At 44.3% G+C, this 25000-nt stretch overlaps 2 protein-coding genes across 16 annotated transcripts in view; one reads left to right on the forward strand and one right to left on the reverse strand.

Moving 5' to 3' along the window:
• st7 (suppression of tumorigenicity 7) overlaps positions 1-3834 on the reverse strand; it is a 50529-nt gene extending 46695 nt beyond the window's left edge. For 2 of the 5 annotated variants that reach the window (XM_084123875.1, XM_084123874.1), the window contains exons 1-2: positions 3700-3834; positions 1645-2030 (exon numbers count right to left, since the gene is read on the reverse strand). In XM_084123875.1, coding sequence (XP_083980001.1) covers positions 1645-1666 — 22 coding nt within the window. In that variant the 5' untranslated portion in view covers positions 1667-2030; positions 3700-3834. Of the gene's footprint in view, positions 1-1644; positions 2031-2133; positions 2289-3699 lie in introns of those variants that run through there. The other 3 variants (XM_084123878.1, XM_084123877.1, XM_084123876.1) reach the window with 2 other exon arrangements.
• Positions 3835-4395: 561 nt separating this feature from the next.
• Positions 4396-25000, forward strand: part of ppfia1 (PTPRF interacting protein alpha 1) — an 81682-nt gene continuing 61077 nt past the window's right edge. For 9 of the 11 annotated variants that reach the window (XM_084123618.1, XM_084123613.1, XM_084123622.1 and 6 more), the window contains exons 1-8: positions 4396-5206; positions 11983-12243; positions 14889-14990; positions 17353-17517; positions 17604-17678; positions 18219-18314; positions 19168-19392; positions 24374-24520. In XM_084123618.1, the coding sequence (XP_083979744.1) occupies positions 11983-12243; positions 14889-14990; positions 17353-17517; positions 17604-17678; positions 18219-18314; positions 19168-19392; positions 24374-24520 (1071 nt within the window). In that variant the 5' untranslated portion in view covers positions 4396-5206. The remainder of the gene's footprint in view (positions 5207-11982; positions 12244-14888; positions 14991-17352; positions 17518-17603; positions 17679-18218; positions 18315-19167; positions 19393-24373; positions 24521-25000) is intronic. The other 2 variants (XM_084123616.1, XM_084123623.1) reach the window with 1 other exon arrangement.

Genomic DNA, 25000 nt, shown 5'->3' on the forward strand with positions numbered 1-25000 from the left:
AGCTTCAGAAACTCCGGCAATAACAGAACAGGCCAATCTCCCTCATCCCGAATCCCAGAATCACCAGGAGCGAGTGCAGCCTTACGGAGAGACTCAGGAAGAGCTTCTGAATGTTAGTGGAGACATTTCTGTAGTTGTTGTGGAGTTACACTGATCATCTCATCATCATGTTTCACTTCTCCACAAGTGTCCACAGTTCCTGAGGTCTTTATTAGACAGCGGTGACATGTTCTGGTCAATAGTGTTCAGTGCTCGTCTGAGCTCAACCACAGAACAGCTTCAGGCTCTGCTGGATCTTCATCATTGCGTTAGAACTGGTCAAATGTCGGCTGGTGTGTGTAAACGTGCAGATTAAGGGCCGGTAATATTATAATATTATAATAAGATCCTCTTCATCTGTCAGAAATGGAGTGAAATCTGATGTTTTGGCGTGCTCTCAGAGAAAGGCTGGGTTTCACTCTTCACGGTTACAGCACTGACACACATGATGTGTCCTTTAAATAAATGTAATATTTTTATGAATCAAGGCTGCATTAAATTGATAATATTTACTGACAGTAAAGACATTTATAATGTAACAAGATTCTATTTTAAATAAAAGCTGTTCTTTTGAACTTTGTATTCATCAAAGAACTGCAAAAAATAAAATGTATAACGCAAATCTAAAGCAGCACAACTGTTCAACACTGATAATAATCATAAATGTTTCTTGATCATCAAATCATCATATTAGAATGATTTCTGAAGGATCATGTGACACTGAAGACTGGAGTAATGATGCTGAACATTCACACTTTACTATATATTCACATAGAGAACAGCTGATTTACATTATAATAATATTTCACTGTTTTTACTGTGTTTTTGATCAAATAAACGCAGCTTTGATGAGCAGAAGAGGCTCTTTCAGAAACATTAGAATAATCTTTCCGACCGTATATTAAAGCATCTGACACTGACACACACACTGACACACACACTGACACACACACTGGTGTAACAATACTCTCTGAAATCTTGAGTTAAATACATTTCAAAGCACATGAATGTCATGTTTGTGTTATTCATCATACTGTCAATAAACCAGCAGTGCTCTTATAAACACACCACGATCACGAGGGTTAATCCGTCACTCGTGTTCCTCTCAGGCCACGCAGAAGTTTCTCAGCACTGACTGTGATCGTGGAAGATGAGAAACATCTGAAATCATCGCCAGAATAACGAGCACATGACTGTGCAGCGGCTCTGCTAACGTATCCATGCTAACCTCATATGAAAATACAGAACTCAAACAAGAGCTTCTCCAATGATGAAGTGAGCAGTTCTGATGAACACACACACACACACACACACACCTCTCCGACACGACGCTGTGTTTATCTGCAGCAACACTTATCATAACACACACACACACACACACACACGCGTGCGCAGGTGTGCGACTCCAGAGCATCACTGTGTTTATGTAAGGTGAAGAGAGTCTGGCCTTCAGATCAGCTCCACACACACACACACACACACAGTGGCCCTAACGCATGCAGGAGAGAGAGAGAGAGAGAGAGAGAGAGAGAGAGAGACAGCTGTGGTGGAGGATGGTGCACACACACACACACACACACACTGTGGTGGAGGATGGGTACTTACATGAGGACTCGGTGCCAAACATGGCTGATCCAGGAGGAGAGGGAGCGGGGGGGGGTGGGGCGGGCGAGCTACACAGCAGGACTCATCAACGCATCAACGCACAACACACACCAACCCGTGCTCACACACATCCGTCAGTCCTCCGGCGGGCCGGACCTCAGCCGCGGATCAGGATCAGGATCAGACAAAAGCCCAGCACACACTGATGCTGATGATGAGGAGGAGCCGGCCAATCACAGCTCACGCTCAGCAGGACCAATCACAGCTCACGCTCACGAGGAGGACACCACTGATGCTGATGATGAGGAGGAGGAGCCAGCCAATCACAGCTCACGCTCAGCAGGACCAATCACAGCTCACGCTCACGAGGAGGACATGAAGCAACACTGGAGCAGAGACACGGAAGAGACACGCTCAGTGACGTCAGTCCAGCTCACACACACACACACACACACACACTCACACACTCACACACTCACACACACTCACCAGACGCATCACTCTATACAACACAGGACGAGCGGCTCATGATGATCAATCACACATTAGCATGCAGAATCCAACATTAACCAGAACGAATAAATGTTGTGTTGTTCAGTGAGGAAGAGAAGGAGGAGTGTGTGTCACTGGGTCATCAAGCACAGCTGATTTCACACACACACACACACACACACACACACACACACACACCTCACATACAATTATTCTTACAATAGATCTTTCCATGTAAAAAACATCAATTATTAATTCACAAATATTATTACATTTTTTTGGGAGTCACACCACATGACATCTCGCCATAACAACATCAATGATCTGCTACTTTTAAAGATGATTTCTTACTTATTATTATATAGTAATTTATCGGTCCATGATGATCAATATACTGCTGTTCATAACACATGTGTTAGCATGCAGAAAACAACATTATTTATTAATAATAAAAATGCTTTTTTAGACAATGTCACGTCATACACAGGTCAAAGGATCTGCTATTTTCTTACTGATTATATAATATAATTTATCTTTTTTTATATAAATAATACAATTCAAGATCGTTACACCACATGACTCAAATTTGGCACACAAATACAAATTATTATTATATTAATATTAATAAGAAGTGAAACAGATTTTCCTAAGGATTAGTAACAACAAATTATTCAAATATGTTTTAATGAGGTTGTTTTTCCTCATTATGATCTCAGTTTATCATCACGGCACATCTTTTACCGTTTGCCCCCAAACATTTTAAATCTATTTCATTTTAAGTGAGAAATTAAAAACATGCACACAATAGAACATCAGCTATTCCGCAAGCTCATATATTAATATTTCTAATGTAATAGTAGATATTATCACAAAATTATTTAAGAGTCACTCATCTATTTTACATATTTCTCTATTTCACAGATGTAAACGTCGTTCTCTCTTCTGTAGAACACAAGAAGATATTCTGAGTTTTTGTTCATACAATGGAAGTCAATGGTCACCAACATTCGTGAAAAGATCTTCTTTTATGTCCCACAGAAGAAAGAAAGTCAAAATCTGTTTATTTTGGGGTGAATTGTCCCTTTAATACAGCAGGCGATATGAAAATCATCATATATTAGATATAGCCTCATTTATGCTCAATTTCACACATCATTTCTCATATATATATATATATATATAAAGAGATGAATGAACTTTGACCATGTCAGACTAACATGTCAGTTTAAAGTATAACAGTTCAATAATAACAGCAATAACTGTAATAATGAAACGAGGTCTGAGTGACACGTGTCGTGTTGTTTTTCAGGAACTCAGTTCATCTCCATATTTCTCTCTGACTAATGAACACTATTAAACACACAGCAGGAGAAACACGCTTAATATTGCTCGTTTTATCGCAGATATGCATGTTTACACACTTTACAAGCACCGTTAGCATTGCTAAGACACAATAACATGTAAAGTTCATAAAGCGCGGAAGCAACGCTATAATCAGACGGAGTTGAGCTGCACTGAGAGTGTTTTATATCAGTATCGGCAGTGAACGATGTTTAATCTCACCCGCATCTGATGAATGATCGCTCGATCAACGTGGCGCGACAGAAACAGGAGAAGAAAGAGGAACAGCAGACATGACACACACACACGCACACACACGCACACACACACAGAGAGGCCACGCCCACTCGATACAGGCCACGCCCACTCATTGTAAGCCCCGCCCACGGATCATGTTCAGTCCCTGTTCCTTTTTTGTAGGCTAGAAATATTTATATTTAGTTATTGCGAATGACAATGTTTTTATAAAAAAATAAGACAAGATAGTTGAGTTTAATCTATCTATCTATCTATCTATCTATCTATCTATCTATCTATCTATCTATCTATCTATCTATCTATCTATATTTTGCATGCCTTTATGAAGTGAGATCTTTTTATACGTATTTATATCTTTTTAGAAAGAGGCAAGATTAATTTAAATCTACGAATTACTAAACAACATAAATTAAATAACTTCATCTAGACATTAGACATTCATGGATCCAGAGATCTCTGCGCCCTCTAGAATACAGTTCCGATTGAAATCACACAAAACCATCTCTGTTTATGCATTAATTACATAAATAAAATAAATGAAAACCAGCACATTTATGGTGAATTGATAACACCCCTGGAAACTTGGATTCTTCGAGTTTTCGTGTCTTTTTTTTCTTTTTTCCCCCTTTCTTTTTAAGTAGATGTCTTTGTATCTTCCACGGGATTTGGCGTCGTGACGTCAGCACGTCCTGACCTCTCGCGAGCGCAGGATTCTGGAGCAGCGACAAACTCTCGCTTTAAATTTTGTTTTAACTCTTTTTTTTGCATTAATTGTTATTTTTCGAAGCAAAACTAACCGACGGACTACTTTGTTTGTGGCTAGTGTCGTTTAAAGAGCGCCTTGTGCTTTTAAAGTGGTCGATTTGTACTTTTATCCCGGTGTTTTTCCTCATGGATCAGATGGTGACGCGTCAGAATAATTGACACTAATAAACGCGATTCATTAATTCATATTTTCAAATTACAACACGTCAGTAAACGTCGGGTTTACGCGTCGATTTTAAACGCTAAAATTGTTTTATTCCTGCGCTTAAATGATTATAATTTTGAATACTCTTAATTTAGCTGCTAATGCTAACTAGCGCAGGCCGCTGTTGGAGTTTATTTATATATGAGTATTTTTGTATTTATATGATGTATATGTGTATTTGAGTGTATATGAATGGTAGTGAGAGTCTGATGGTCTTTCTGAAGTCTTTGATTGATCAGTGATGTTTTCTCCATCACTTCAGTCTCAGATCTGTACTATTGAGTGATGTTTCTCACTCATAATAAAGGCCTCGTTTATTTTCTTTATTTTTTCGCTCACTCTGCGTTCTTTTTAAAAGTGATTGGTGACTTATTTCACTCATGTCGAAAAGATTGATGGCTTGACGAACAATTTTCGCCGTAGTTTATCTTTTAAATGTATTAGCTGTGATTGACTGGACATAATAAAGAAGAGGAGAAACAAACCCTGCTGAGAATCAAGGTAATTAAATACTTATACTGATCTGATCTTCTGTCCGTTACTGATCTGATCTTCTGTCCGTTACTGATCTGATCTTCTGTCCGTTACTGATCTGATCTTCTGTCAGTTACTGAGCCGATCTTCTGTCCGTTACTGATCTGATCTTCTGTCTGTTACTGATCTGATCTTCTGTTACTGATCTGATCTTCTGTCTGTTACTGATCTGATCTTCTGTCCGTTACTGATCTGATCTTCTGTCAGTTACTGAGCCGATCTTCTGTCCGTTACTGAGCCGATCTTCTGTCCGTTACTGATCTGATCTTCTGTCTGTTACTGATCTGATCTTCTGTCTGTTACTGATCTGATCTTCTGTCTGTTACTGATCTGATCTTCTGTCTGTTACTGATCTGATCTTCTGTCAGTTACTGATCTGATCTTCTGTCCGTTACTGAGCCGATCTTCTGTCCGTTACTGATCTGATCTTCTGTCTGTTACTGATCTGATCTTCTGTTACTGATCTGATCTTCTGTCTGTTACTGATCTGATCTTCTGTCAGTTACTGATCTGATCTTCTGTTAATGATCAGATCGTCTGTCTGTTACTGATCTGATCTTCTGTTACTGATCAGATCTTCTGTCTGTTACTGATCTGATCTTCTGTTACTGATCAGATCTTCTGTCCGTTACTGATCTGATCTTCTGTTACTGATCTGATCTTCTGTTACTGATCTGATCTTCTGTTACTGATCTGATCTTCTGTTACTGATCTGATCTTCTGTCTGTTACTGATCTGATCTTCTGTTACTGATCTGATCTTCTGTCTGTTACTGATCTGATCTTCTGTTACTGATCAGATCTTCTGTCTGTTACTGATCTGATCTTCTGTTACTGATCAGATCTTCTGTCTGTTACTGATCTGATCTTCTGTCAGTTACTGATCTGATCTTCTGTCCGTTACTGATCTGATCTTCTGTTACTGATCTGATCTTCTGTTACTGATCTGATCTTCTGTTACTGATCTGATCTTCTGTCCTTTACTGATCTGATCTTCTGTTACTGATCTGATCTTCTGTCTGTTACTGATCTGATCTTCTGTCCGTTACTGATCTGATCTTCTGTCAGTTACTGATCTGATCTTCTGTCCGTTACTGATCTGATCTTCTGTCCGTTACTGATCTGATCTTCTGTCCGTTACTGATCTGATCTTCTGTCCGTTACTGATCAGATCTTCTGTCTGTTACTGATCTGATCTTCTGTCAGTTACTGATCTGATCTTCTGTCCGTTACTGATCTGATCTTCTGTTACTGATCTGATCTTCTGTCCTTTACTGATCTGATCTTCTGTTACTGATCTGATCTTCTGTCTGTTACTGATCTGATCTTCTGTCCGTTACTGATCTGATCTTCTGTCCGTTACTGATCTGATCTTCTGTCAGTTACTGATCTGATCTTCTGTCAGTTACTGATCTGATCTTCTGTCTGTTACTGATCTGATCTTCTGTTACTGATCAGATCTTCTGTCTGTTACTGATCTGATCTTCTGTCAGTTACTGATCTGATCTTCTGTCAGTTACTGATCTGATCTTCTGTCAGTTACTGATCTGATCTTCTGTCCGTTACTGATCTGATCTTCTGTTACTGATCTGATCTTCTGTCTGTTACTGATCTGATCTTCTGTTACTGATCTGATCTTCTGTCTGTTACTGATCTGATCTTCTGTTACTGATCTGATCTTCTGTCCTTTACTGATCTGATCTTCTGTTACTGATCTGATCTTCTGTCTGTTACTGATCTGATCTTCTGTTTGTTACTGATCTGATCTTCTGTTACTGATCTGATCTTCTGTCCTTTACTGATCTGATCTTCTGTTACTGATCTGATCTTCTGTTACTGATCTGATCTTCTGTCTGTTACTGATCTGATCTTCTGTTACTGATCTGATCTTCTGTCTGTTACTGATCTGATCTTCTGTCAGTTACTGATCTGATCTTCTGTCCGTTACTGATCTGATCTTCTGTTACTGATCTGATCTTCTGTCTGTTACTGATCTGATCTTCTGTCCTTTACTGATCTGATCTTCTGTTACTGATCTGATCTTCTGTCTGTTACTGATCTGATCTTCTGTCCTTTACTGATCTGATCTTCTGTTACTGATCTGATCTTCTGTCTGTTACTGATCTGATCTTCTGTCCTTTACTGATCTGATCTTCTGTCCTTTACTGATCTGATCTTCTGTCCTTTACTGATCTGATCTTCTGTCTGTTACTGATCTGATCTTCTGTCAGTTACTGATCTGATCTTCTGTCCTTTACTGATCTGATCTTCTGTTACTGATCTGATCTTCTGTCTGTTACTGATCTGATCTTCTGTCAGTTACTGATCTGATCTTCTGTCCGTTACTGATCTGATCTTCTGTCCGTTACTGATCTGATCTTCTGTCCGTTACTGATCTGATCTTCTGTCAGTTACTGATCTGATCTTCTGTTACTGATCTGATCTTCTGTCCGTTACTGATCTGATCTTCTGTTACTGATCTGATCTTCTGTCTGTTACTGATCTGATCTTCTGTTACTGATCTGATCTTCTGTCCGTTACTGATCTGATCTTCTGTCCGTTACTGATCTGATCTTCTGTCTGTTACTGATCTGATCTTCTGTCAGTTACTGATCTGATCTTCTGTTACTGATCTGATCTTCTGTTACTGATCAGATCTTCTGTCTGTTACTGATCTGATCTTCTGTCAGTTACTGATCTGATCTTCTGTCCGTTACTGATCTGATCTTCTGTTACTGATCTGATCTTCTGTCTGTTACTGATCTGATCTTCTGTTACTGATCTGATCTTCTGTCCGTTACTGATCTGATCTTCTGTCCGTTACTGAGCCGATCTTCTGTCCGTTACTGATCTGATCTTCTGTCCGTTACTGATCTGATCTTCTGTCCGTTACTGATCTGATCTTCTGTCCGTTATTGAGCCGATCTTCTGTCCGTTACTGATCTGATCTTCTGTCCGTTACTGATCTGATCTTCTGTCCGTTACTGAGCCGATCTTCTGTCCGTTACTGATCTGATCTTCTGTCCGTTACTGAGCCGATCTTCTGTCTGTTATTGATCTGATCTTCTGTCCTTTACTGATCTGATCTTCTGTCCGTTACTGAGCCGATCTTCTGTCCGTTACTGATCTGATCTTCTGTCCGTTACTGATCTGATCTTCTGTCCGTTACTGATCTGATCTTCTGTCCGTTACTGAGACGATCTTCTGTCTGTTACTGATCTGATCTTCTGTCCGTTACTGATCTGATCTTCTGTCCGTTACTGAGCCGATCTTCTGTCAGTTACTGAGCCGATCTTCTGTCAGTTACTGATCTGATCTTCTGTCCGTTACTGATCTGATCTTCTGTCTGTTACTGATCTGATCTTCTGTCTGTTACTGATCTGATCTTCTGTTACTGATCTGATCTTCTGTTACTGATCTGATCTTCTGTCCGTTACTGATCTGATCTTCTGTCCGTTACTGATCTGATCTTCTGTTACTGATCTGATCTTCTGTCTGTTACTGATCTGATCTTCTGTTACTGATCTGATCTTCTGTCCGTTACTGATCTGATCTTCTGTCCGTTACTGATCTGATCTTCTGTCAGTTACTGATCTGATCTTCTGTTACTGATCTGATCTTCTGTCTGTTACTGATCTGATCTTCTGTTACTGATCAGATCTTCTGTCAGTTACTGATCTGATCTTCTGTCAGTTACTGATCTGATCTTCTGTCCGTTACTGATCTGATCTTCTGTTACTGATCTGATCTTCTGTCTGTTACTGATCTGATCTTCTGTTACTGATCTGATCTTCTGTCTGTTACTGATCTGATCTTCTGTCCGTTACTGAGCCGATCTTCTGTCCGTTACTGAGCCGATCTTCTGTCCGTTACTGATCTGATCTTCTGTCCGTTACTGATCTGATCTTCTGTCCATTATTGAGCCAATCTTCTGTCCGTTACTGATCTGATCTTCTGTCCGTTACTGATCTGATCTTCTGTCCGTTACTGATCTTCTGTCCGTTACTGAGCCGATCTTCTGTCCGTTACTGATCTGATCTTCTGTCCGTTACTGAGCCGATCTTCTGTCTGTTATTGATCTGATCTTCTGTCCTTTACTGATCTGATCTTCTGTCCGTTACTGAGCCGATCTTCTGTCCGTTACTGATCTGATCTTCTGTCCGTTACTGATCTGATCTTCTGTCCGTTACTGATCTGATCTTCTGTCCGTTACTGAGACGATCTTCTGTCTGTTACTGATCTGATCTTCTGTCCGTTACTGATCTGATCTTCTGTCCGTTACTGAGCCGATCTTCTGTCCGTTACTGATCCTTTACTGATCCGATCTTCTGTCTGTTACTGATCTGATCTTCTGTCTGTTATTGATCTGATCTTCTGTCCTTTACTGAGCCGATCTTCTGTCCGTTACTGATCTGATCTTCTGTCCGTTACTGATCCGATCTTCTGTCCGTTACTGATCCTTTACTGATCCGATCTTCTGTCTGTTACTGATCTGATCTTCTGTCTGTTATTGATCTGATCTTCTGTCCGTTACTGAGCCGATCTTCTGTCCGTTACTGATCTGATCTTCTGTCCGTTACTGATCCGATCTTCTGTCCGTTACTGATCCTTTACTGATCTGATCTTCTGTCCGTTACTGATCCGATCTTCTGTCCGTTACTGATCTGATCTTCTGTCCGTTACTGATCTGATCTTCTGTCCGTTACTGATCTGATCTTCTGTCCGTTACTGATCTGATCTTCTGTCCGTTACTGAGCCGATCTTCTGTCCGTTACTGATCTGATCTTCTGTCCGTTACTGATCTGATCTTCTGTCCGTTATTGAGCCGATCTTCTGTCCGTTACTGATCTGATCTTCTGTCCGTTACTGATCTGATCTTCTGTCCGTTACTGATCTGATCTTCTGTCCGTTACTGAGCCGATCTTCTGTCCGTTACTGATCTGATCTTCTGTCCGTTACTGAGCCGATCTTCTGTCTGTTATTGATCTGATCTTCTGTCCTTTACTGATCTGATCTTCTGTCCGTTACTGAGCCGATCTTCTGTCCGTTACTGATCTGATCTTCTGTCCGTTACTGATCTGATCTTCTGTCCGTTACTGATCTGATCTTCTGTCCGTTACTGAGACGATCTTCTGTCTGTTACTGATCTGATCTTCTGTCCGTTACTGATCTGATCTTCTGTCCGTTACTGAGCCGATCTTCTGTCCGTTACTGATCCTTTACTGATCCGATCTTCTGTCTGTTACTGATCTGATCTTCTGTCTGTTATTGATCTGATCTTCTGTCCTTTACTGAGCCGATCTTCTGTCCGTTACTGATCTGATCTTCTGTCCGTTACTGATCCGATCTTCTGTCCGTTACTGATCCTTTACTGATCCGATCTTCTGTCTGTTACTGATCTGATCTTCTGTCTGTTATTGATCTGATCTTCTGTCCGTTACTGAGCCGATCTTCTGTCCGTTACTGATCTGATCTTCTGTCCGTTACTGATCCGATCTTCTGTCCGTTACTGATCCTTTACTGATCTGATCTTCTGTCCGTTACTGATCCGATCTTCTGTCCGTTACTGATCCGATCTTCTGTCCGTTACTGATCCGATCTTCTGTCCGTTACTGATCTGATCTTCTGTCCGTTACTGATCCGATCTTCTGTCCGTTACTGATCCGATCTTCTGTCCGTTACTGATCCGATCTTCTGTCCGTTACTGATCCGATCTTCTGTCCGTTACTGATCCGATCTTCTGTCCGTTACTGATCCGATCTTCTGTCCGTTACTGATCCGATCTTCTGTCCGTTACTGATCTGATCTTCTGTCCGTTACTGATCTGATCTTCTGTCCGTTACTGAGCCGATCTTCTGTCCGTTACTGATCCGATCTTCTGTCCGTTACTGATCTGATCTTCTGTCCGTTACTGAGCCGATCTTCTGTCCGTTACTGATCTGATCTTCTGTCCGTTACTGAGCCGATCTTCTGTCCGTTACTGATCTGATCTTCTGTCCGTTACTGAGCCGATCTTCTGTCCGTTACTGATCTGATCTTCTGTCCGTTACTGAGCCGATCTTCTGTCCGTTACTGATCTGATCTTCTGTCCGTTACTGAGCCGATCTTCTGTCCGTTACTGATCTGATCTTCTGTCCGTTACTGAGCCGATCTTCTGTCCGTTACTGAGCCGATCTTCTGTCCGTTACTGATCTGATCTTCTGTCCGTTACTGAGCCGATCTTCTGTCCGTTACTGAGCCGATCTTCTGTCCGTTACTGATCTGATCTTCTGTCCGTTACTGAGCCGATCTTCTGTCCGTTACTGATCTGATCTTCTGTCCGTTACTGAGCCGATCTTCTGTCCGTTACTGATCTGATCTTCTGTCCGTTACTGAGCCGATCTTCTGTCTGTTACTGATCTGATCTTCTGTTACTGATCTGATCTTCTGTCCGTTACTGAGCCGATCTTCTGTCTGTTACTGATCTGATCTTCTGTTACTGATCTGATCTTCTGTCCGTTACTGAGCCGATATTCTGTCTGTTACTGATCTGATCTTCTGTTACTGATCTGATCTTCTGCGTTTACAGAGCCGTACATCAATGACAAATTGCGCATAAAAAACAATCGCAGCCTTTGCAATTTTAAAATCGCGATAAGCCATCTCGATTTAAGTGCGATTACATGGAAAGTGCGATTAATCGTTCAGCCCTATTACTGAGCCGATATTCTGTCTGTTACTGTTAATGCTCTGGTGTGTGTGTAGATGATGTGCGAGGTGATGCCCACCATCAGCGAGGCGGAGGTCGGTGGGAACGGAGGCGCTCTGGGCTCCGGCTCTCCCGGACAGACGGACTCCGAAGGTCACTTTGAGTCTCTGATGGTGTCTATGCTGGAGGAGAGAGACCGGCTGCTGGACACACTCCGAGAGACGCAGGAGAACCTGTGTGTGACGCAGAGCAAACTCCACGAGATCAGCCATGACAGAGACTCCCTGCAGAGACAGCTCAACAGCGCACTGCCACAGGTAACAAGCCACACACACGTCACAAGCACTGCCACAGGTAACAAGCCACACACACGTCACACGCACTGCCACAGGTAACAAGCCACACACACGTCACAAGCACTGCCACAGGTAACAAGCCACACACACGTCACAAGCACTGCCACAGGTAACAAGCCACACACACGTCACACGCACTGCCACAGGTAACACGCCTCACACACGTCACACGCACTGCCACAGGTAACACGCCTCACACACGTCACACGCACTGCCACAGGTAACACGCTTCACACACGTCACACGCACTGCCACAGGTAACACGCCTCACACACGTCACACGCACTGCCACAGGTAACACGCCTCACACACGTCACACGCACTGCCACAGGTAACAAGCCACACACACGTCACACGCACTGCCACAGGTAACACGCCTCACACACGTCACACGCACTGCCACAGGTAACACGCCTCACACACGTCACACGCACTGCCACAGGTAACACGCCTCACACACGTCACACGCACTGCCACAGGTAACAAGCCACACACACGTCACACGCACTGCCACAGGTAACAAGCCTCACACACGTCACACGCACTGCCACAGGTAACACGCCTCACACACGTCACACGCACTGCCACAGGTAACACGCCTCACACACGTCACACGCACTGCCACAGGTAACACGCCTCACACACGTCACACGCACTGCCACAGGTAACACGCCTCACACACGTCACACGCACTGCCACAGGTAACACGCCTCACACACGTCACACGCACTGCCACAGGTAACACGCCTCACACACGTCACACGCACTGCCACAGGTAACACGCCTCACACACGTCACACGCACTGCCACAGGTAACACGCCTCACACGCGTCACACGCACTGCCACAGGTAACACGCCTCACACGCGTCACACGCACTGCCACAGGTAACACGCCTCACACGCGTCACACGCACTGCCACAGGTAACAAGCCTCACACGCGTCACACGCTCTGCCACAGGTAACACGCCTCACACGCGTCACACGCACTGCCACAGGTAACACGCCTCACACGCGTCACACGCACTGCCACAGGTAACAAGCCTCACACGCGTCACACGCTCTGCCACAGGTAACACGCCTCACACACGTCACACGCACTGCCACAGGTAACACGCCTCACACACGTCACACGCACTGCCACAGGTAACACGCCTCACACACGTCACACGCACTGCCACAGGTAACAAGCCTCACACACGTCACACGCACTGCCACAGGTAACACGCCTCACACACGTCACACGCTCTGCCACAGGTAACACGCCTCACACACGTCACACGCACTGCCACAGGTAACACGCCTCACACACGTCACACGCACTGCCACAGGTAACAAGCCTCACACACGTCACACGCACTGCCACAGGTAACACGCCTCACACGCTCTGCCACAGGTAACACGCCTCACACACGTCACACACGTCACACGCACTGCCACAGGTAACACGCCTCACACGCTCTGCCACAGGTAACACGCCTCACACACGTCACACGCTCTGCCACGCGTCACACGCTCTGCCAAAGGTAACACGCCTCACACACGTCACACGCACTGCCACAGGTAACACGCCTCACACACGTCACACGCACTGCCACAGGTAACACGCCTCACACGCTCTGCCACAGGTAACACGCCTCACACATGTCACACGCTCTGCCACACGTCACACGCGTCACACGCTCTGCCACAGGTAACACGCGTCACACAACGTCATCATCTTTGTCTGTCAGGACCTGTGACCGCTCGGGTTATCGCTCTGTGAACGTCGTTGCAACAACTGTGCTATAATTGATGAATTTACAGCAAGTCAAGTAACCTTCATTTAAATATCGCGTTTAACAATACATATTGTTTCAAAGCAGCTTTACAGTGATAAAAGGAAATTAAAATACAGCAGCTCTAGAATAAAGTTATTGTCCAGCTAAAGTAAGTTTTTGATTGATTCACTTCCATTGCAAAGATAATTAGTTATTAACTTAAGGGCCGCTAACACGACTCCATTTTAACTGAAAACAGAAAACTTTTAATGTGTTCTGGCCATTCATTTGCACGACTAAAGTGTTTGGCTCGAGAACGCAAACTTTGAAATAGCTTCTTTTTTTTTTTACTTTTCAAAACGTAAAAAAAAGTACGTTTTGAAAAATGTTACAAAATGTTATCATCTCCATGTAAACTTCAAAAACGTGAATCTGTGAAAGCGCTGACGGTGTTTACATGCATATTATGTGTTTAGTCTTATACAGATTATTATGCAAATTACCAATTAATCAGGTCTGTGCATGGAAAACTCCTGCCAGTTGCATGAATTAACGTCAGTGAATAATGCATTTCTAGTGACACACTTTTGAATACTAGCAGAGGTCACAGAGTGAGGTGCAGCACGACTTGAGCTGCCCAAAATGCTTGATATTAAGTGCTTCAGACTAACTCAAGACTAACTTCAATACAGTGAAATATAGACCTATAGCAATTTAAACAGGCTTTTGCTCCTTTGATAACCTGCTGGATGATATTATTATCAACTATACCGTCTTGCAGAATGGAACTTGAAGGAGGATCATCATCAGTCCGTTTAATGTTGTTTTGTGTTTCTTGGCGCTGAAGGAATTTGCTGCTCTTACAAAGGAAGTGAATATGTGTCGCGAGCATCTTCTGGAGCGAGAGGAGGAGATCGCCGAGCTCAAGGCAGAGAGAAACAACACACGCGTGAGTTCTCTGACCTTTATACAAGTTTATAGAAGTTACATACAAAAAAAATATTTATGGACAAAATCCATTTACAGAAAAGTTTAGACATTTTGTAAAATGCAGTAAAAACCACAATCTGTGATTTAATTTTCTTGAACCTTTTTTTTTTAACTGACAAATGTACAAAGAAAAGATTTCTCATGTTTTCACTGACCAACGTAATTGTGTTTTGTAATTATAAAGAAATTATGATTTTGATGGCTGCAACACACTCCAAAAAAGTTGAGACGGAGGCAAAATGAAAGTGGAAAGATTATATAATACCCATTTAAACTCTTTTGAAACGGTGAACTGGTAATATGTGAGGGGATTGTTGGGTGTAAAAGAGCTTCTCAGTCTTTGCAAGCAAACATGGGTCATGGATCACCACTTTGTGCTAAAAGTCATGAGAGAATCATCAAACAATTCAAAAATCGCATTTCTCAATGCAAGATTGCAAAGAATTGATGTCTTTCACCATCTACAATATATAATATTGTGAAAAGATTCAGGGAATCCAGAGAAATCTCAGTATGTGTAGGGCAAGACAGGAAACTGTTGAATGTGCATGACCTTTGACCTTTCAGACAGCATTGCATTAGAAACCATCATGCTACTGTGTTAAATACAGCCACATGTGCTCAGGAGGACTTCACACAGTCATCATCCAGAAATGCAGCTTGAATCCCTGTGACAGCAGAAAGCCTTGCATCAGCTGAGTTCTCTGGGCCGAGCTCATCTCAGGTGGGCTAACACACAGTGGAGACGTGTGCTGTGGTCAGATGAGGCCATGCTTCTGCTTGAGTTCTCAGTCCCAAAGATGACAGGGACCATCGAGACATGATGGGCCAGATTTATGGAGAGTCAGACAGTGACGACCACGGACTGTTGAGCAGAAGTCTTAAGCCCGGAACACACCAGACCGACGCCAAAGAGCTAGCGCTGGTGAAAGACGCCTGTGTCTCCTGCGTCGGGGGAAAGCTGCACCTGAACGAGAGAACTACAGCCGACTGTCAGCTAGAACAGCGTCTGCGCCTGCGTGTGAATGAGACCGCTGTCTATTTCTGCAGATATATTAGTCTATATTCGTCATTCAAAAAGGGAAACCGGCGCTGCAGAAACACAAACCTAAACAAAGCAGTGCTTACCGTTTTGAATATCAGTCCTGTTAAACACTTTCTTTATTGCACTCCGCTCATGTTGATATTGAAATATTCGCTGAGGTAAGACGACGTAACATTAGAACAGCTTCTCTCTGTGCCGTTCTGACTTCTGCTCACTGTTTTGCTATTATTCTCGTGCAGTGACTCGTTCACTAAGCTGAACAGCCAATCAGAGTTCTCTCTCTCACCGACGGCCCGACACCGGTTCAACATGTCGAATCGGCCGACAAAAAGCCGACGAGGACCAATTTCAGCCGACGGTGCGGAACACACTGAGGAAACTGAGTCGGGCGACGCACAGAAACTGCGGTTGGGGTTAGGGTTAGGGTTGGGGTTAGGGTTAGGGTTAGGGTTAGGGTTGGGGTTAGGGTTAGGGTTGGGGTTAGGGTTAGGGTTAGACCATCGGCTTGGTGTGCTCCTTATGTCAGGAGAGAGGGTAAAAACTGCAACAGTTAGTATCCTCAATTCCTCAAATGATTAAAAAGTGTAGATTATAGGAAAGGTGATGCGACACAGTGGGAAACGTGCCTCTGTCTCAACTCTGTTGCAGCCATCAAAATCAAAATTTGTTCATATTTACAAAATACAATCAAGTCGGTCAGTGAAAACATATATTTTCTTTGTACACTTGTCAGTTAAATACAGGTTCAAGAGAATTAACAAATCACAGATTCTTGATTTGAATGCATTTTACCAAATTTTCCAACTTTTCTGGAAATGGAGGTGTGTGTGTGAATATATATATATATATATATATATATATATATATATATATATATATATATATATATATATATATATATATATATATATACACACTGTATATATAATGTATACTGTTATATTCACTGTATATAAACATTTTTTCTCCTTTATTAGGAGTATCAGCCTTTTTGCATTCACACTTATTCAGTGGATCACAGTAATTTACCATAGCACCATTTTCTTTTTCCTTTCACTGCACCAAGAAGTCTGTTACAAGTTTTCATATCACCAGCCTGTCATTTACTGATTTTAGTCTCATCATAACGGTTGTTTACTTTAAGGCTGATATGATCAGTTATTTGGACGGCCAGCGTTTCTCTCTCATCACATTCAATTCAAGGTTTAAATCCTTTGATTTCTGAATGCAGTTCAGGTGGAGTTGTGTGAGATGTGTGTGTGTGTTGTTTCCTCAGTTGCTGCTGGAGCATCTGGAGTGTCTGGTGTCTCGTCACGAGCGCTCTCTGAGGATGACGGTAGTGAAGCGTCAGGCTCAGTCTCCCGCCGGAGTCTCCAGTGAGGTGGAGGTGCTCAAGGCCCTCAAGTCTCTCTTCGAGCACCACAAGGCCCTGGACGAGAAGGTACGGCATCGGGAACCCTCAGGTGCCGTTCTGTGGCAGGTGTGGGCTGAGCTTCACGTGTGTGTGTGTGTGTGTGTGTGTTTCAGGTGCGTGAGCGTCTGCGAGTGGCTCTGGAGAGATGCAGTCTGCTGGAGGAACAGCTGACCGCCTCACATAAAGAGGTGAGACTCACTCATGCTTTCAGTTCTGCATCGGCACGGCTGGGTTAAAGGGCTCATCGATGCAACATTCACTTTTATATGGTGTTTGCGTATAAATGTGTCTTTGCAGTGTGGACACAACCATCATATAATGGAAAAAAAATCCATTCTCTCCTTCTTTTTTTTAATCCTCAAAAAGCCTAAACACTCTCAATAATAAAGACGTTTGGATTTTCTGAGCAATATGATGTCATATTGCTCATGCTCCGCCCACGACTGCAGATTAGCATATTTCCCGTATTAGCATATTTCCCCCTCCCGTTTGTATACCGTCCACCAAGGCATCACTTCACGTGTCTTGTGCAGTTGCTCATTATCATTTAAAGAGACATGCACAGACGGCTCGCTGTGAACAGAGCTGTTCTTGAGGAGGTAAAAGGTTGTTTTTTTACACAATCATTGAGGAATGTTACAAACTTTACATGAAGACCCTAAAGAATCACAGCAACGTGTGTAAACTGTGCATCCGACGAGCCTTTAATGCGTGTGGTTGTGTTGTAGCTGGCGTTCGTGAAGGAGCAGAGCAGTCAGAGGAAGGTGTTCGTGGACGGCTCAGCAGAACTCAACCATGATGACGCTCCAAACACTAATGGCAAGGTAAACACTTCTGTCCGTCCACACAACCAAAACGTTCAAGTCTGGTGCCATTTAATCCAGGTCTTCTGAAGACACAATCACTTTATATGATCACTAGATTTGATTTAGGCTTTTATTCACACATAAACCTGATCAGCACTGAAGCTCAGACGCTCTTGTCTGTGGATCTGCTCTGGCTCTGTCCAACACTGAACAATAATGCAGCTTTAACCCATAATCCCAATCATATATTTAATGAAATTGAATTCATTTCCAAATTCGTTCGTGGTTGGAAATTGCTTTCTTTTTCCATAACTTTATATCTAATATGCTTTAGACTGTACCAGTAATTAAAGTCAGCTTTATTTCTATATCACGTTACACAAAGTTTCAAAGCAGCTTCATGGTCATGAACATCCAGCGTCAGCTCTAAGCGGCTGAAGTGTCGTCATGTGGTTCAGGAACGGTGTCAGTGTGTCATCAGTAGTCCAGCTCAGCTCAGCTCTGCTCTTTCCTGATAGTGTCAGTGAATTAAAATCCATAAGGATTTCTGATGAATGATTGATTTAAGCCCCGATTAAAGGGATTCTCAAGCGATTACCCAGATGCATATGACTTTCTTCAGATTGACACACAGTTTTTTAGAAAAATGATCTGTCCGTTGAGGACTTGAATCAATACTTAAACTAGAAATACTACAGAAATGTAGTTTTTTAGTTTTTGCTGAGAATCTGGGAATGACACTGTGGGAAACTGCTCAGTCGAGTCTGAGAAACAGAAGCGTAATCGTTTCACTCTTAATACTTGAAGTGTTTGTTGTAGTTTCCCGAAGTCTTCCTGAAGCAGCGGGACAGTGAGGTGTGTGTTTTTACAGCAGCGCCTGTCAGACGTGTCTCTGTACGCCGAGGAGGATTGTGGGAAGAACGGGGACCTGCAGGAGGCGATGGACACTCAGAGTAAAGAGCTCCTGCACATGAAGGAGTGTGTGTCGACTCTGAGCGCTCGAGTGTGTGAGCTGGAGGAGGACCTGGACACGGCCCGCAGAGACCTGATCAAGTCTGAGGACCTGAACAGCCGACTGCAGAGAGACATACGCGAGGTACGACAGGTGTGTGTGTGTGTGTGTGTGTGTGTGACCGACTGCAGAGAGACATAGGCGAGGTACGACAGGTGTGTGTGTGTGTGTGTGTGTGTGACCGACTGCAGAGAGACATACGCGAGGTACGACAGGTGTGTGTGTGTGTGTGTGTGTGTGTGACCGACTGCAGAGAGACATACGCGAGGTACGACAGGTGTGTGTGTGTGTGTGTGTGTGTGTGTGTGTGTGTGTGTGTGACCGACTGCAGAGAGACATACGCGAGGTACGACAGGTGTGTGTGTGTGTGTGTGTGTGTGTGTGTGTGTGTGACCGACTGCAGAGAGACATACGCGAGGTACGACAGGTGTGTGTGTGTGTGTGTGTGTGTGTGACCGACTGCAGAGAGACATACGCGAGGTACGACAGGTGTGTGTGTGTGTGTGTGTGTGTGTGTGTGTGTGTGACCGACTGCAGAGAGACATACGCGAGGTACGACAGGTGTGTGTGTGTGTGTGTGTGTGTGTGTGTGACCGACTGCAGAGAGACATACGCGAGGTACGACAGGTGTGTGTGTGTGTGTGTGTGTGTGTGTGTGTGTGTGTGTGTGTGTGACCGACTGCAGAGAGACATACGCGAGGTACGGCATGTTACTGAGGCTAACTCTCTACGACAGGTGTGTGTGTGTGTGTGTGTGTGTGTGTGTGTGTGTGTGACCGACTGCAGAGAGACATACGCGAGGTACGACAGGTGTGTGTGTGTGTGTGTGTGACCGACTGCAGAGAGACATACGCGAGGTACGACAGGTGTGTGTGTGTGTGTGTGTGTGTGTGTGTGTGTGTGACCGACTGCAGAGAGACATACGCGAGGTACGACAGGTGTGTGTGTGTGTGTGTGTGTGTGTGTGTGTGTGTGTGTGACCGACTGCAGAGAGACATACGCGAGGTACGACAGGTGTGTGTGTGTGTGTGTGTGTGTGTGTGTGTGTGTGTGTGACCGACTGCAGAGAGACATACGCGAGGTACGACAGGTGTGTGTGTGTGTGTGTGTGTGTGTGTGTGTGACCGACTGCAGAGAGACATACGCGAGGTACGACGTGTGTGTGTGTGTGTGACCGACTGCAGAGAGACATACGCGAGGTACGACAGGTGTGTGTGTGTGTGTGTGTGTGTGTGTGTGTGTGTGTGTGTGACCGACTGCAGAGAGACATACGCGAGGTACGACAGGTGTGTGTGTGTGTGTGTGACCGACTGCAGAGAGACATACGCGAGGTACGACAGGTGTGTGTGTGTGTGTGTGTGTGTGTGTGTGTGACCGACTGCAGAGAGACATACGCGAGGTACGACAGGTGTGTGTGTGTGTGACCGACTGCAGAGAGACATACGCGAGGTACGACAGGTGTGTGTGTGTGTGTGTGTGTGTGTGTGTGTGACCGACTGCAGAGAGACATACGCGAGGTACGACAGGTGTGTGTGTGTGTGTGTGTGTGTGACCGACTGCAGAGAGACATATACGCGAGGTACGACAGGTGTGTGTGTGTGTGTGTGTGTGTGTGTGTGTGACCGACTGCAGAGAGACATACGCGAGGTACGACAGGTGTGTGTGTGTGTGTGTGTGTGACCGACTGCAGAGAGACATACGCGAGGTACGACAGGTGTGTGTGTGTGTGTGTGTGTGTGTGTGACCGACTGCAGAGAGACATACGCGAGGTACGACAGGTGTGTGTGTGTGTGTGTGTGTGTGTGTGTGTGTGTGTGTGTGTGTGTGACCGACTGCAGAGAGACATACGCGAGGTACGACAGGTGTGTGTGTGTGTGTGTGTGTGTGTGTGTGTGACCGACTGCAGAGAGACATACGCGAGGTACGACAGGTGTGTGTGTGTGTGTGTGTGTGTGTGACCGACTGCAGAGAGACATACGCAAGGTACGACAGGTGTGTGTGTGTGTGTGTGTGTGTGTGTGTGTGTGACCGACTGCAGAGAGACATACGCGAGGTACGACAGGTGTGTGTGTGTGTGTGTGTGTGTGTGTGTGACCGACTGCAGAGAGACATACGCGAGGTACGACAGGTGTGTGTGTGTGTGTGTGTGTGTGTGTGTGTGTGTGTGTGTGTGTGTGTGACCGACTGCAGAGAGACATACGCGAGGTACGACAGGTGTGTGTGTGTGTGTGTGTGTGTGTGTGTGTGTGTGTGTGTGTGACCGACTGCAGAGAGACATACGCGAGGTACGACGTGTGTGTGTGTGTGTGTGTGTGTGACCGACTGCAGAGAGACATACGCGAGGTACGACAGGTGTGTGTGTGTGTGTGTGTGTGTGTGTGTGTGTGTGTGACCGACTGCAGAGAGACATACGCGAGGTACGACAGGTGTGTGTGTGTGTGTGTGACCGACTGCAGAGAGACATACGCGAGGTACGACAGGTGTGTGTGTGTGTGTGTGTGTGTGTGTGTGACCGACTGCAGAGAGACATACGCGAGGTACGACAGGTGTGTGTGTGTGTGACCGACTGCAGAGAGACATACGCGAGGTACGACAGGTGTGTGTGTGTGTGTGTGTGTGTGTGTGTGTGACCGACTGCAGAGAGACATACGCGAGGTACGACAGGTGTGTGTGTGTGTGTGTGTGTGTGACCGACTGCAGAGAGACATATACGCGAGGTACGACAGGTGTGTGTGTGTGTGTGTGTGTGACCGACTGCAGAGAGACATACGCGAGGTACGACAGGTGTGTGTGTGTGTGTGTGTGTGTGTGACCGACTGCAGAGAGACATACGCGAGGTACGACAGGTGTGTGTGTGTGTGTGTGTGTGTGTGTGTGTGTGTGTGTGTGTGTGACCGACTGCAGAGAGACATACGCGAGGTACGACAGGTGTGTGTGTGTGTGTGTGTGTGTGTGTGTGTGACCGACTGCAGAGAGACATACGCGAGGTACGACAGGTGTGTGTGTGTGTGTGTGTGTGTGTGTGACCGACTGCAGAGAGACATACGCAAGGTACGACAGGTGTGTGTGTGTGTGTGTGTGTGTGTGTGTGTGTGTGTGTGTGTGTGACCGACTGCAGAGAGACATACGCGAGGTACGACAGGTGTGTGTGTGTGTGTGTGTGTGTGTGACCGACTGCAGAGAGACATACGCGAGGTACGACAGGTGTGTGTGTGTGTGTGTGTGTGTGTGTGTGTAAAAAGAAACAGAACTAAACTCTGTTGTGGAGATGATTCGAGCATGTTACTGAGGCTAACTCTCTGTGCTGTAAACCACACATAATATATGGCCTATTCCGCATCTCAAGCGCAGGAATAACGCTTGCCACAAAGAACCGGCAAAAGTAATGATTATGCATGAGACATTTTAATTGTTTATTAATAAACTAGTGTTTTCTGTCAGTGTCGGTTGCAAAGATAAAGTTGACTCGCCATCCTCGCAGTACTTAGTGAACGCGCCTATAGAGAGAAATGCACACTTCATACGAATTAGCCTACATAAGCAGCCATTTCTTTGTGTTCTGAATTGTTCTGTTTAAAAGTAGACATTTCAAGCTTTCTCTAGGCCTGTATGTCTCAGGTCTGTGAGGTAAGCATAACCTTATACGCTGAGTTTCGGTTCATTCATGAGGCGAGCTCGGACAGTTCACGCGCCGGCGCCTCCGTGTCCTGATTATAGGCTATTGTCTGCTATATTTGCTTCTTACTTATTAAATCCAGGCAATTGGATGATGAAACATTGATTAAAATTAAGATACAATTTATACAAAACGAAATTCACTTTAAAAAAAGTTTTCTACAAAACAAAACTTAATGAAGTGGTCAAAATCATGTCCGACTCCAAATGTCTCCCGATATATTGGGCATCTTATGATCCTATCTTACTCATCTCATGTGGTTCCCTTTTCATATAATCAACACAGATTAAATGTAAAAAATAACATTATATTATTTAAACATAAATATGAAACGTATGTTTAAGTTTTGTAAGTTATATTTAATAATATTCGAAGATCGCTGGGTATTATTTGATTATTATTCGAAAATCGCATATAAGCGTCACACCGCTCCGTTTTGCTCACGTGCTCTGGTGTTTGCCTGTATGTGTGCGTGCGTGCATGTGGGGGAGGAGGGGTGCGATTTTCGAATAATAATCAAATAATACCCAGCGATCTTCGAATATTATTTTTGCTTGAAATTCCCATCCCTAATATGTATTTCAATGCTTTACACAGGGTTAGTGTGTTGTTTCTTTGACGAAATTGCTCAAATAAACAGCATGTCTGTTACTAAATGGACGTTTGAGCCTCGTTTATTATATATATATATATATATATATATATATATATATATATATATATATATATATATATATACACACACATTTTTTTATTTTTTTTTTATTTTATTTTATTTATTCTTTAATTTAAACACCCCCAACCACCGCCAGTAGTTGGTCCATTACCACCGCGGCTAACCTTTGCCCTAGCATGGATCTGGATCTGGAATCGCATATCGTTAAAGCTCTAGTATTAGTGTCTGGTATTCAGTTTCTGAACGGTGTAGGCACAAGCCAACAGTTTAGTGACGCCATCTGAGCCTTACGTCATAATTTTTAATTAGTGACGGTAATCCCGTATACCGCGGTAAAATAGGGAGGAGGTTTGGCGGTATCAAAATTTGGATACCGCCCAACTCTAGTATGTGTGTGTGTGTGTGTGTGTAAACGTGCAGAAGGTCCTCTTCATCCGTCAGAAATGGAGTGAAATCTGATGTTTTGGCGTGCTCTCAGAGAAAGGCTGAGCAGGGGCTGGGTTTCACTCTTCACGGGTCTGTGTCGGTAGAAGCACACGATTACAGCACTGACACACGGAGAGAGGCAGATTCATGATGTGTCCTTTAAGTGGCACCGAAATCTGCGTTTTGATTCAGTCTGGTCACAAACCGGTTACATAGGCACCGGTTCCAGAACCCAACACTAGTGACAGTACGCTGTGTGTGTGTGTGTGTGTGTGTGTTCCTCTCAGTCTGTGGCCCAGAAGGAGGACATGGAGGAGCGGATCACCACGCTGGAGAAGCGGTACCTGGCGGCTCAGAGGGAAGCCACGTCTGTGCACGACCTCAACGACAAGCTGGAGAACGAGATCGCCAACAAGGACTCGCTGTTCTGCCAGGTCTGAGCGTCTTCCCAGCATCCCTCACAAACACAACACACACTGCTTCTGTCTCAGCCACTCTTCCCAGCATCCCTCACAAACACAACACACACTGCTTCTGTCTCAGCCACTCTTCCCAGCATCCCTCACAAACACAACACACACTGCTTCTGTCTCAGCCACTCTTCCCAGCATCCCTCACAAACACAACACACACTGCTTCTGTCTCACTCTTCCCAGCATCCCTCACAAACACAACACACACTGCTTCTGTCTCACTCTTCCCAGCATCCTTCACAAACACAACACACACTGCTAATGAAATGCTTCAATCGCCCACAAATCAGGTTCTCAGTCTTTTAGATGACCCATGATCCTCTTCCCCTCATCCTGACCTTCACCCGGCCGCTCTATAGTTTCATTTATAAACACACTGTCAAACATCTATATTATAAATGTGTATAAAATGTTATTTAGAAAATATTTCGTTTTCAGTTC

Source organism: Abramis brama, assembly GCF_963993115.1.
Source record: "Abramis brama genome assembly, chromosome: 9".
Lineage (NCBI taxonomy): Eukaryota > Metazoa > Chordata > Actinopteri > Cypriniformes > Leuciscidae > Abramis > Abramis brama.